At 47.3% G+C, this 12201-nt stretch overlaps 3 protein-coding genes across 3 annotated transcripts; 2 read left to right on the top strand and 1 right to left on the bottom strand.

The window, feature by feature from the left end:
- Positions 1–1836: 1836 nt before the first annotated feature.
- Positions 1837–4524, top strand: TSTA_056890 (phosphatidylinositol 4-kinase type II subunit alpha, putative; the record flags this gene model as incomplete). The annotated part of the gene is made up of 2 exons (XM_002487258.1): positions 1837–3345; positions 3395–4524. 2 exons carry the CDS (start codon positions 1837–1839, stop codon positions 4256–4258), a joined length of 2373 nt encoding a protein of 790 aa, XP_002487303.1. The 3' UTR covers positions 4259–4524.
- Positions 4525–4547: 23 nt separating this feature from the next.
- Positions 4548–6885, bottom strand: TSTA_056880 (uncharacterized protein; the record flags this gene model as incomplete). Its single annotated transcript, XM_002487257.1, has 2 exons — positions 4548–6520; positions 6576–6885. 2 exons carry the CDS (start codon positions 6883–6885, stop codon positions 4773–4775), a joined length of 2058 nt encoding a protein of 685 aa, XP_002487302.1. The 3' UTR covers positions 4548–4772.
- Positions 6886–8047: 1162 nt separating this feature from the next.
- TSTA_056870 (SNF2 family helicase/ATPase, putative) lies at positions 8048–12118 on the top strand (the record flags this gene model as incomplete). The annotated part of the gene is made up of 4 exons (XM_002487256.1): positions 8048–8111; positions 8272–8769; positions 8822–11775; positions 11863–12118. 3 exons carry the CDS (start codon positions 8048–8050, stop codon positions 11602–11604), a joined length of 3345 nt encoding a protein of 1114 aa, XP_002487301.1. The 3' UTR covers positions 11605–11775; positions 11863–12118.
- Between the last annotated feature and the right edge of the window lie 83 nt (positions 12119–12201).

The raw sequence follows: 12201 nt of genomic DNA, 5'->3' as shown, positions 1-12201 counted from the left end.
GGTAGGCCAAACTGGGCAGCCGGGTGCCAAGCCTGCCTCTCACCTGATAACAGGGAAAAAAAAAGGAATGCAGCAGCGTGTCAAATATGCAGTAGAGAGAAAAGACTTACCGGCGTGTTGCCCTGGCCTCCAGTGGTAGCGGCTGGTGAAGACGTGGCGTACGACATGCTCAGACTGACAACATGGTGGTTATTAGAATGATGCTGAAGAGAGGATCTGCGGCGATAGGGAAAAGGAGAAAAAAGAGAGAGATAAGATTAGTGAAGTAATTGACAGAGAGCGCCCGGAGTGGCTGCCTGATTTCCAAGGCACCAACTACCGACCGACGGCCCCCCAGGAGATGGAATATCTAATGCAATATGGCCGCAATCCCAGCCGAGGATTTCTCACATACCTGAGATCTGAGGTCGGCGCAATTGCAACCGATGCCAGCGCTGACAGCCCAGGCAGTGAAGTTGTGCCCGAATTGCTTCGGTTTTCCAGTGGTGGTAACGTAGTCGACGGCGGCGTAGAATCGGGGTTCCCAAACGACTGAGCTATCTCAGTGGGAGAGGGAAGTTGAGGAGTCTTGCGACCGTCGGCTGGCGTGGACGTGCTGTAACTGGCAAGGTCGCGGGTCGAGGAATCCGGGGATGCTGGTGAGCGAAGCGCCGGGTCGATGGGCGAGGCCCTGAAGAGGATTGGAGCCACTGTGGAAGCCGTGTTGAATAAGCTATCGAGACCAAAGGGGGTCCCGTACGATATCACGAACGTGTGGACTGATATCGGGAAGAGGAGTTTGTAGACCCAGCGAAGGTCTGTCGATCGAAAGCTCAGGAGGGACAAACGGGCAGCAAGTAGGACCGACAAGAAGAGAATTCAGTACTGAGAAGAGGAGTTGCAAAGAAGAATCAATGAAATGCAATGTCTGGTTCGTTACGAATAAAGTCGTCGGATAATGAAAGGAGCCGTGGGACACAATGAGTGACGATAAGTTAAACCAAGCCGAAGAGATAGAGAGCGAATGCCGGTCAACACGAATATCATTAAAGAGAAACTGTCTGGTTAAAAGAGCGAGTGACTGAATGAGTGAATGGTGTCGAGGTTGAAAGTGGTGCGCAGAATGGATGGAGGAGACTTTTTGCATGCGAACGAGGAGAAAGAAAACATTACGGAGTATATCTGATGACCAACGGAAGCTGTATTTGAGAATGTTGTATCGGCAATACGATACAGACTCAAATGGACCAATCAAGCCGCGTACTACCGCAGCGGAAGACGGATACGCCGGCATGAAGGAGGCGGCATTACTAGTCGATACGGCAGTGTCCGATAAGATGGCTCCTTTTATGGTTATCGATTTCGATAGTGACCAGCAGTAGCTTGATCCTTATACACATATTGTTTTTATTCAGTATTTAGAGAGTCGTCGCTTGTGCAGTGTTTAGTCTATCAAGAGAATCTCACTCATATGAATCGATTTGATGCAGAAAAACGCATAACGCTCACTCAGGAGAAACACTAATCCAGCAATACCGTGTAATTTAACATCCGCGCCGGTGGATCTCTGGATGATTCGATTGGCAGCACGCCCCTAGCCTTAAGACGTTCGACCTCGCAAGGGGCTGTTACCTCAAGAACTGATGGCCTCCTTTCTCGATTTCTTCATTTTCATCGCACTTGTTTGTCGGTGATGTCGGGAAGACTTCTATTTCATAGAATATTGTTTTAATAATTTCATATCGCGTTTTAATGTCGTGACATCGTTCGCTCCTTGATTGATTTTCTCTTTTCCTTACGACCACATTTCCTCATACCTGGATACTTTTGCCTTCCATTCATTTCACCACATCCATCATGCCTAAGCGACCAGCCACTTCGGGTTATGCTCGACTTGCCCAGGCTGAAGAAGATGACAGAGACTATTACGATGAATCCGACCAAGAGCGCGACCCATACAGTGGCCGTCCGCCGCGGACTATATCCTCGCCGACCCAGTTTGCCCCCATCACCGCGCGGGCGCAGATGCACTCGTCTGGCCCGTCAACACCTCCAGAATACCGACGGCGGAATAACGGTTATACACGTCGTCGAAAGCGCAGCAATTCCTCCGGAGTAGACATCAAAGCCATCAACGCTCGGCTGGAACGATGGGCTGAGGAAATAGCCTCCCGCTTCAAGATCAGCAGAGGGCCCGGCAAGTCAGCGCAGGATGAGAAGCTCGAAATCCATCATACTGTCTTCCGGCCTCCAGATGGTCTCCAGCCGTACACCGCCGAGGAACTGGAAACTGAGGAGTACGAGGCTGAACAAAGACGAAACCGCGCCGAGTTCGAGGCCATCGTTGAGAGCGTTCGCACAGCAATTGAGCTCGGTGTACACCCCAAAATGATTTCGCAAGGAAGTTCTGGTAGCTATTTCGCGCGTAATGCCGAAGGCAAAGTGGTTGGTGTCTTTAAGCCCAAGGACGAAGAACCCTATGCTTCCAGAAACCCAAAGTGGACAAAGTGGTTGCATAGAAATCTTTTTCCTTGCTGCTTTGGTAGAGCTTGTCTTATTCCCAATTTATCTTACGTTTCAGAAGCTGCTGCATCTGTTCTTGATGCACGATTACGCACCAATATTGTTCCATATACAGACGTGGTTTGGCTATCGTCAAAATCTTTTCACTATGATTTTTGGGAGCGCAGAAAAGCTTGGAGTGGCCGAAGACCTTTACCCCCAAAACCCGGAAGCTTCCAAGTATTCTTAAAGGGTTACAAGGACGCTACTTTATTCTTACGAGAGCATCCCTGGCCTGATCAGAACAATTCCGGGTTCAACACTGACGATGCCCCTAAACGAAAGAAACGACCATGGAATGAGGCATGCCGTCCGTCTGGTATACATTCCGATGACGAAGATGAAGACTACGACGAACAACGTGCACGTATGCCATCACCTCAAAGCGCCGACGGACAGGAAGAGCGATTTTACTGGAGCGAAACACTCAAACAAAATTTCCGAGAAGAGTTGGAGAAACTGGTCATCCTAGATTACATCATGCGAAACACTGACCGTGGACTGGACAATTGGATGATCAGAGTGGATTGGAAGTCGGAAGAAGTCTCCATCGTCGCCGAGCCTCCAAAGACTAATGGTACTGCTCATGATGATGGTGATGGTGATCCGGCTCTACCTGCTCGTACTGTGTCTTTAGATCAACAGAATTCCAACCGAACTGCGCCATTGCCGTACCGAAGACACGAAACTATGGTTGCCACAAGCCGAACTGGTACACCTTCTCATGCGACAGAGAAGCAAGCAACCATCAAAGTCGGTGCTATTGACAATAGTTTGTCATGGCCGTGGAAACACCCAGATGCTGTAAGTCTTTCCTTGTATTTCAAACCATTCCCAACTAACACGTCAATAGTGGCGCAGTTTCCCCTTTGGTTGGCTTTTCCTACCCGTCTCCCTCATCGGACAACCGTTTTCACAAAAGACCCGAGATCACTTCCTTCCACTACTTACGTCAACCGCCTGGTGGAGTGGCACTCAGGCAGCTCTGCGGAGAGTCTTTATTGAAGATTCTGACTTCAAAGAAAGCATGTTTGCCCGACAGATGGCCGTCATGAAGGGACAAGCCTGGAATGTCGTGGAAACTCTCAAACAACCTGACCATGGGCCTTTAGAACTTACTCGTCGCACCCGAGTATGTGTATGGGATGACCTTGTAGACATCCCCGTCGCTATTCCCATGAGGGGCCCATCTACCGAAGCCCAGAGACAACGTATGCAAGCATCTATGCGGGACGAAGATGATCAGGAAATGGATATCAGTGCCGCCATCTCTGGGAATAGAGAGCAAGATCGTGACTTGTTAGGTCTTGGCTCACCAAGCGGTGAACTCCCCAACCCTAATCGATTCGAACTATCTCGTACTCGGGGCTCTGTTGAACTTGGTAGCATTGGAGAGGCATCGGATGATGTTGGCTACGATCGACGTAATATACATGACGAAGGCAGAGATTTATCCAGGAGTTGGGGTGCTCAGCCTAGTCGACCTCAGGATTATAAGGAGTTTACGTCTAGCGGACGTTCGGACCGCTTCAGACATACACGGCACGGCTCATTGGCACAACGGCGAGGCAGCAATGCATGGTCCTTTTCCGGAGATGATCTTGAAGGTGATTTGGGCTATGCGGCAGCCGAAGAAATGGAAGGTCACGAACGGAAGGTTATTGTTGAGCGTCTTGAAGCAGTCAAGAGCAAGAATCCTATATTCACGTGGTGCTAATCTACCTTTTTCTCCCTCTTTTTATTTTCAGATGCATTCACCTCTTATCTCGCAAGATTTACTTCCTTCACTATTCGATTGAACGAGAGGTAATTTTTTTACTATTCAACCTTGACGACACTTTTTAAGAATTGGGGCTGGAAAAGGCATAACTGTTGTACATATAGACACTCTTCTATGGTGGCTTTACTTTACCTGGTGGGCCAACTTTGCACTGTAACATAATATTGATGAAAATGACAGAACGTTGATGCTACTCGCACATGAACATATAGCTTTTGAACATTGGTTATTTTTGGGCTGATCATCTAGATGATCGTAAACTGTATCTTATCTCCAGTCAATCAAAAGGTGCTTATTCTAGCTGCATTCTATTGGTCTGATTAGACTTATTGGACCCATATTCTGCTCTTCAGGCATCTAACGAATATTGGCCTTAGGGTTAATCGTCCAAGCCCTATAAAGACAAGAGTGTCCTATGTCCTATGCGTATATCGAAAGGATGTACGCATTCTCAAATAACACAAAGCGACGTCGGAGGAACATCATTCAGTGAATCCAGCCAAATGCCTTTCGTAGTATGGAAACTCCCCGTACGAACAAAGACATTCTTTTCTTCATCAACGGCGTCCAAAACGAGTCCCCTACCATCTAGGATCAGAAGACACCACACTTTGCGGGGTTTGTACTCGTCTTCATTCAGATCGAGCTGTGCATGCCCTATTGGTAGGTTGTCCCAACTATGAGACTCGACGTTGATTCGTGGCGATTGTAGAATCGTTAGAGGTCGGTCTCCAATCATAAGGTCGTTTCGTTTATACGTGGCGAGAGTTTGCTCATACAAAGTATTCCATCGCTCTTCATCTTTATATACCAAATCTACCAGAAGGAGTGGAGCAGTGATGTAGAGAGCTCCATCCCCTTCGTATTCTCCCAGTCCACTTCTTGCACTCCCTTCAGAAACGAGTGGACGTGGAACCTCATCAATCCTGGAAAGTACTCGTCTTTTGGTACCACGGAGCTCCCCTTCTAGGTAGAATCTGAAATTCATGCTGGGATGAGAAACAGGTCCATTCAAAGCTGCCCATGACCACGATGGTGCTCGTTTTTTATCATATCCTTCTGGCCGCATCATAGAGAGCTTGTAGCCATTTGTTTGGCCAGATGCTTTGATGATTTCAACCCCGAAGAATCCACTCGATTTTCCGCGCCGGCATTCCCATAATAGACCCCATGGTAGATCGACTTGCCACAGACCTGCAATATAGGCGCCGGGCATACGCTCTCTGAACCTACGCGTGAGACCACCAATTGCAACGAGTCTATCACCCGGTTTTGTAAGGAGTCGAGGTGTATAATGGAGGTCGAGAATTGAATACCAGACCTTCAACAAATCTAATGTTGGGTCCGGATCCCAGACTGATTTTGGTATGGCTGTTCCTTTATACCACGGCGAAGGATCCTGGAAAACATGAGGAGACTTCATGATTGATTTGGAAATTCGTCCGTAATCATCACATGTTTGTTTCATGCATCTGAATTTGATTAGTTCGTTGGTATAGGTTAGAATCCGCCTCGGGAGAACACTCTCTTCGTAGCACCAAGCTCGAGAAAACGTGGGACCGTCGGAGTAGTAATAGATCTTCGTTCGCACGAATACACGACTTCCGTCTGTACCGATAGATGGATATGGAATCTCTGGTGTTTCTTCGGTGTCAACTCGAGGGCTTAGAAATCCGTCATGGACAGACGCGGCTCGAGCAGCCTGCACGGTTAAAAAGGCATTACCAAAGGTAAGATGCATTCGTCCGATTTCCTTCATTTTGCTCTCTTTATCATCATCTTGGATGATACACAAAGCATCGATCCAGAGATATCGCACGTCCAGCCAACGAGCAATCCGGATAGCGTCACGGTGAGTTTGTGGTAGTTTCGCCTCTGGTATTTCGTCCATCAAGTCGGCTTTAGTATTCCTTGTCAACATGATCGGTTGTGTCGCTATGCCCCAGACATAGCTCAGAGCAATATATCTTCGGTCATGTTGAGTTGAGCCTGTCTGAATCAGACGTGATCTGTCGGATTCATTCTCTCCTAAATCGATGAGATAGGTAGGTAGCGCGATATCCTCTCCTGGTGCACCGCCACATTTTGGATGGTTATTTTGGCAGTCTGACAGCCAAGACTTTGTAAGGTTGACTGCCTCATCAGAAGAAGGGTCAATATCTACAATTCTTCCCCATATGTACTTGGCAGCTGGGTTGTCTGTCTTTCGCTTAGCAAAACCAAGGTAAAACCCCCCGATAAGTACTCGACTCACCGTAACGTGTAAATAGATACAAAAGAAAAGTCTCAGAGCCAGAATCTAAACTAAGTGATTGTAATTGATCACCTTCCTTTGGGAACATCATATTCCCAAACAGCTCAACCGCGGCGTTCTCTTTGGCTATCTTTCTGAAATCGTCACGGAAAGAAGATTTCGAATCTAGATATGTGTATAGCCAGCGACAGAAATGGCAACGGCATGATTGGAAGTCTTCAAACTTCTCGTGTAGAGTGTAGTAACAGTTATTCAGCTCTCGGAGAGAGGGGATTGTCTTGCATGCTTCGCACAGGTTGTTATTGTCCATGGCGAGAGACTATATGCCTAGGTATGAATCACCACCAAAACTTCTTGTAAATGGGTCTCAGTATATATAACACATTTTTGAGTTCTCAGAAACGTGGCCCCTGTCGTCTGGGTAGAAAAGCGCCTGAAGCGCCGAGCTCGGACGACTCTATAAATAACCAACTATAATACGAGCAAGGCAGCACTAGTATGCCGGAGTTTGTGTAGGGCAAGAGGGGTAAACGAGTCAGCTGATTTATAGAGAAATCTCTGAACATAGGAGCATTTTGGATTTCATACTTGGGAGGGAGACCTGGATGCACCTAAGACTTGCCCTAGCCGTTCATCAAGACTAAGGACATGCTCGATTAAGGCTAACGAGTCATTTCATCTGTAGAAGGATCGCGCTCATAAGCAGTGCAATCTTGGCTCATGATATGCAACAGTATTGAGATGATCCCCAGAGAGTCTGATTATAAGCGAGTATGCGGAGAGTCGACTTGCACAGCGATGAATGCTAGATAGTGTTACTTCTCGGTTCTGACTGCAGAGGCTGCCTGTACAACTCGCTCTTGTGAGTATATACAGTGACAACAAATCCGGTCAAACAAGTGTTCTTGCGTGCTTCTACATGGTGGTAGAATATACGAGGAAATATCCGGGTGAAGCATCAGATCGATTAACTAGTTATCTGATGTCGATGTCTTACGTGAGCATAGCAATGTGGCTGTGAAATTAGACGTTATCTTATCAACACCTCTTGGCAGGCATCGATCTTCAGTGCGTCATGTACCTACTACCACATCTCGTTGCGCGTGCCGCAGGTCCCGCATGAACACCTTTTAACAACTTCATTCTCTCGGTCACCTCATGTCCACACGCGGATGTGAGGGATCTATGAGGCCCTTGATACAGGTAATAAACCGAGGACTTTGTACACTTCACTTTCGCATCTCTTTCGAATGCAAGCGACAGCCTTTGCACCGAGGCTCGCGATTTGATCGAGGAAAACCTCACTGGAGCCTCAAATGTGCCAATCTCATATATACTTCATATCTGACCGTGACCTCACTTCGCATTCATAATCAAATTCTTCAGATTACAATTTCAAATCTGATATCTAAGCCTCGACTCATTTTGTTTTTCTTCTTTCCTTTCTCTCACCTTGTCGTTGTTCTCACCTCATGGCTTCCCGCGCGGCCATGCTCCTGGACCCGAGGTCATACAAAAAAAAGATGGCGTCTGGTGGTAAGTTTCCCTCCTGCTTCTATAAAATCTCACTTGACTCCCTTCCTCTTCCCTCAACAAGCTACATTTGCGCAGGCTTTTCTGCATTTGCCACACCATCCTGATCTTCTCTCTTTGGCAACCCCGCATATCGCGAACGAATCTTGCTTACTCTTAAAAGCCCCTCAACAGCACACTCAACCAAAAGCAAGCGTTTCATGGTCACCAGCACATGGCAAAAATACAAAGATGGGGAGTACTATCTTAACAACGCCTCCTCAAACTTTGGCCACTCAGTCCAACCCCGATACGATGTCTCGTCGCCACGACGACGTCGAGCCGGAGTCGAATCCAGCTCAAGAACCCACCGGTGAAATACAGTTCCAATTCATTAGTAGCGAAGACCTATCTAGTGAAGAAGACGAAGGTACCAACAAAAAGCGTAACCGTGAAAGCAAGGACTTAACAGGCGAGCGCAAATCCTTGATTGAGGACATCTACAATGTTGAGCGCCGTGAAGATCAGCCCAAAAAGCGGATCAAGACAGTGGATACAGAGGATGCTACAGCTAAAAGCAAGGCGCAGTTCAACATGTCGGGTAGTAGTGGACTTGGTGAATACATGAAAGAGGGCAAACAAACTTCTGAATCCGCCACCGCAGTTGTGGATCTTACTAGTGGTGCGTGTTACTCCTATACTTACAAACATACAGTAGCTGACAGTGAATATAGAAGCACCGGTCAAGTCGACTTCAACAGACGACGAAATTGAAGTCACCGGTTCCGTCGATCTGAGTGAACAGATAGTGTGTTACGGCAAGATCCAGAACGCAACTATCCAAGCGCATCAAGTACCCCGGCCATCTAGGAACAATTTCTTTGGCGATTACTCGCGAGATTGGCCTCCAATCAAGTTGACCACTCGTCATACACCTGGTCGATCGAACAGAATCGATGTTAGTGATCCTTTCGGCCGCGTCTTTGGTACCGTCGATGCAAGAACAGCTGCGGCTATTGTACCCCTACTGGATACTCAGAGCTTGAAAATTACCATGACCGCTCGTCTCGAACTACGGCGACGATTGGATGGCGAAGAAGTCTGGCAACCTTGTTCGACGCAGTATCGAGCGGCAATCAATTTGATTGGCCCAAGGAAGTACGCAGAGATGGTTGGCAAAACTCTAGGACATGCAAATGTTTGGCTAGACACCCCTTCTTTGGTGGACAGAGGCATGCCTGTTTTCAATCCTCACGCAAAATTGAGACATGCTCAGCTCAACTATGGGCCTGCTGCTGGTTCCCGTTCGCGAGATACGGTTACGTACGAAGTTCGAACTGCAGAAGAGGTCAACGATGCCGTAATGAAGATGTTCGATCAACTCAAAAGTGCCGAAAACATTCCTGAAATGGAGCCCTCGCCTTTGATACGCACACCTCTTCTCCATCATCAAAAGCAAGCTTTATGGTTCATGATGGAAAAAGAGCAAGACCGCAAATATGGGTCGAAGGAAGAAGACAACAACTCACTCTGGCGCGTGGTCTACGGACCCAATGGTGACAAGAGATACCGCGAGATTATCAGTGGCATTACTCTTAACGAAGAACCCCCTCAGATTTATGGCGGTTTGTTGGCTGATATGATGGGTCTCGGCAAGACATTGAGCATTCTCTCCCTTGTCGTAGCAACGTTACCACAGTCAAGAATTTGGGAAAAGGAGCCACCACACAATGCACTTGTCCGTGGCATTCCCGGCATTCGCAACACTAAAACAACACTACTAGTTTCGCCTCTTAGCGCAGTCCACAACTGGGTTGCTCAGATTAAGGAACATTTGGAAGAGAACGCTATTTCATACTATGTTTTTCACGGACCCTCGAGGTCGAAGGTGGTTGAGGACTTGTCACAGTATGATCTCATCATCACGACTTATAGCACAATCTCAAGCGAACTCCGTGGACGTGGTACCAAGCCAGTGAATAGCCCACTCATCAAGATGAACATGTTCCGAATTGTCCTCGACGAGGCTCATGTGATCCGCGAGCAGTCGGCACAACAAAGCCAGGCTATCTTTCGTTTGAATGGCCAACGTCGTTGGTCTGTGACCGGAACTCCCGTTCAAAACCGTCTTGAAGATCTTGGATCAGTGACGAAGTTTCTTCGACTGTATCCGTATGATGACAGGTCTAAATTTCATGCACACATTCTCAGCCGTTTCAAATTAGGCGACCCCACTGTTTTTGCCAGCCTCCGTGTACTTGTGGACTCTTTTACTCTCCGCCGTGTCAAAGACAAGATTGATCTGCCACCTCGGCAAGACAAGATCATCATGCTGGACTTCTCTGAGAAAGAAGCAAAACTGCATGAATACTTCCGCAAGGAGTCTGATGTGATGATGAAGGTCATTGCTAATGAAAGCAAGAGTACCATGGGTGGTCGAATGTATCACCATGTGCTCAAGGCTATGATGATTCTTCGCCAGATTAGCGCACATGGCAAGGAATTACTCGACAAAGAGAACCGCGAGAGATTGAAAGGCATGAGTGTTCAAGATGCCATCGACCTTGAGGAAGGTGAAACGGACGATCAAGCTTGGGCAATCGAGAAGAAGGCATATGAAATGTTTACTCTGATGGAGGAGTCTTCCGCCGCAATGTGTGCCATGTGTAACAAACCCCTGGCTGAAAACAACATAGAAGGCGGCACGCCAAATCCAAAAAGTCCTATGGCTGTGATGCTCCCATGTTTCGATGTTCTTTGCCTTGATTGCTTCGGACCTTTGAAAAATGGATTTGTAATGCAGCCTGAGTCATCTCCAGAGCAGACACGGTGTATGAAATGCGAGGGCTGGATTCCCATGACTTACTCTGCCATAACACCTGCCGGACTCGAACAGTACACAGAAAGTCAAGCGGAGGCCAAGACGAGTCGGAAGCGGGCAAAGATTCTAGGAGAGTACGAGGGGCCGCACACTAAGACCTTCGCTTTGTTGGAACATCTGCATAGCACGGCGGAGGAAAGTTCAAGACTCAAGGATGAGCCTCCTATCAAGAGTGTGATCTTTTCTGGTTGGACTTCCCATCTCGATCTCATTGAAATTGCTTTAAAAGACCACGGTCTGAATGGATTTACTCGTATTGATGGGACAATGTCACTTGCGGCCCGCAAGGCTGCCTTGAACAGCTTTGCGGAAGACAAAGATATCACTATATTGCTTGCCACCATCGGAGCTGGAGGTGTTGGACTCAATTTGACAAGTGCATCCCGCGTTTACATTATGGAGCCTCAATACAACCCGGCTGCGGTAGCTCAGGCGGTAGACCGTGTCCATCGATTGGGTCAAACTCGCGAGGTGACCACCGTGCAATTCATTATGAAGGCCAGCATTGAGGAGAAGATTTTCGAAATGGCTAAAAAGAAGCAGCAATTAGCTGAAGATAGCATGGCACGTGGGAAGCTCGATAAACGTGAAGTCCAGGAGGCGAGGATGCAAGCCTACCGAAGCCTTTTCCGGTAATCGGTGCATCTTTCTTACCATATATTCACTATTTCCCCCCAATCTTTTTCTAAATTTATGGTTATCTTATTCATTTAGTCTCTTTCTGCTTGCAATTTCTTTATGGTGTCATGGGAACGGCGCTTTGGTTTCTTATCGATACCCTGGTGACTTCTAAACGACAATATATGGGTGGGACGCGCCTTTTCTTTTTTCGTTTCTTTCCAGTTCTGCAGGTTGCATGCATAGTCATTTTCTTTTCTACTCATTCTTTCCTAGATGAGAGGGCTCCTGTCTGATTGATCGATCTTCTCATTCCCATACAAAGTCGAGGGCGACCATCATGCTGGGTTGAGATCATGTTTCTAGAAGATGATTTACAAGGTCTACGGACTAAAATGATTAGAAAGTCGGTGGTTTTAGGGATATCACTTTTCATGTCTCTTTCTATTTCACTACCTATACAAGATATGGACGCGAGTCCGCGGATATGGTTCTACTTCCTATTAGTTCGATACACATTAATATGAGACTGCTTTGATCGTGATGCTTCAATTCATCAAGTAGATTCATTAACATGGGTATCATCGCGTACGTGGAGATCGAGAAAAAAGCATA

Source organism: Talaromyces stipitatus, genomic scaffold (assembly GCF_000003125.1).
Source record: "Talaromyces stipitatus ATCC 10500 scf_1105507295487 genomic scaffold, whole genome shotgun sequence".
In the NCBI taxonomy this organism is placed as follows: domain Eukaryota; kingdom Fungi; phylum Ascomycota; class Eurotiomycetes; order Eurotiales; family Trichocomaceae; genus Talaromyces; species Talaromyces stipitatus.
Note: the sequence above shows the minus strand (reverse complement) of the source record. Positions and strands in the feature narration are given on the sequence as shown.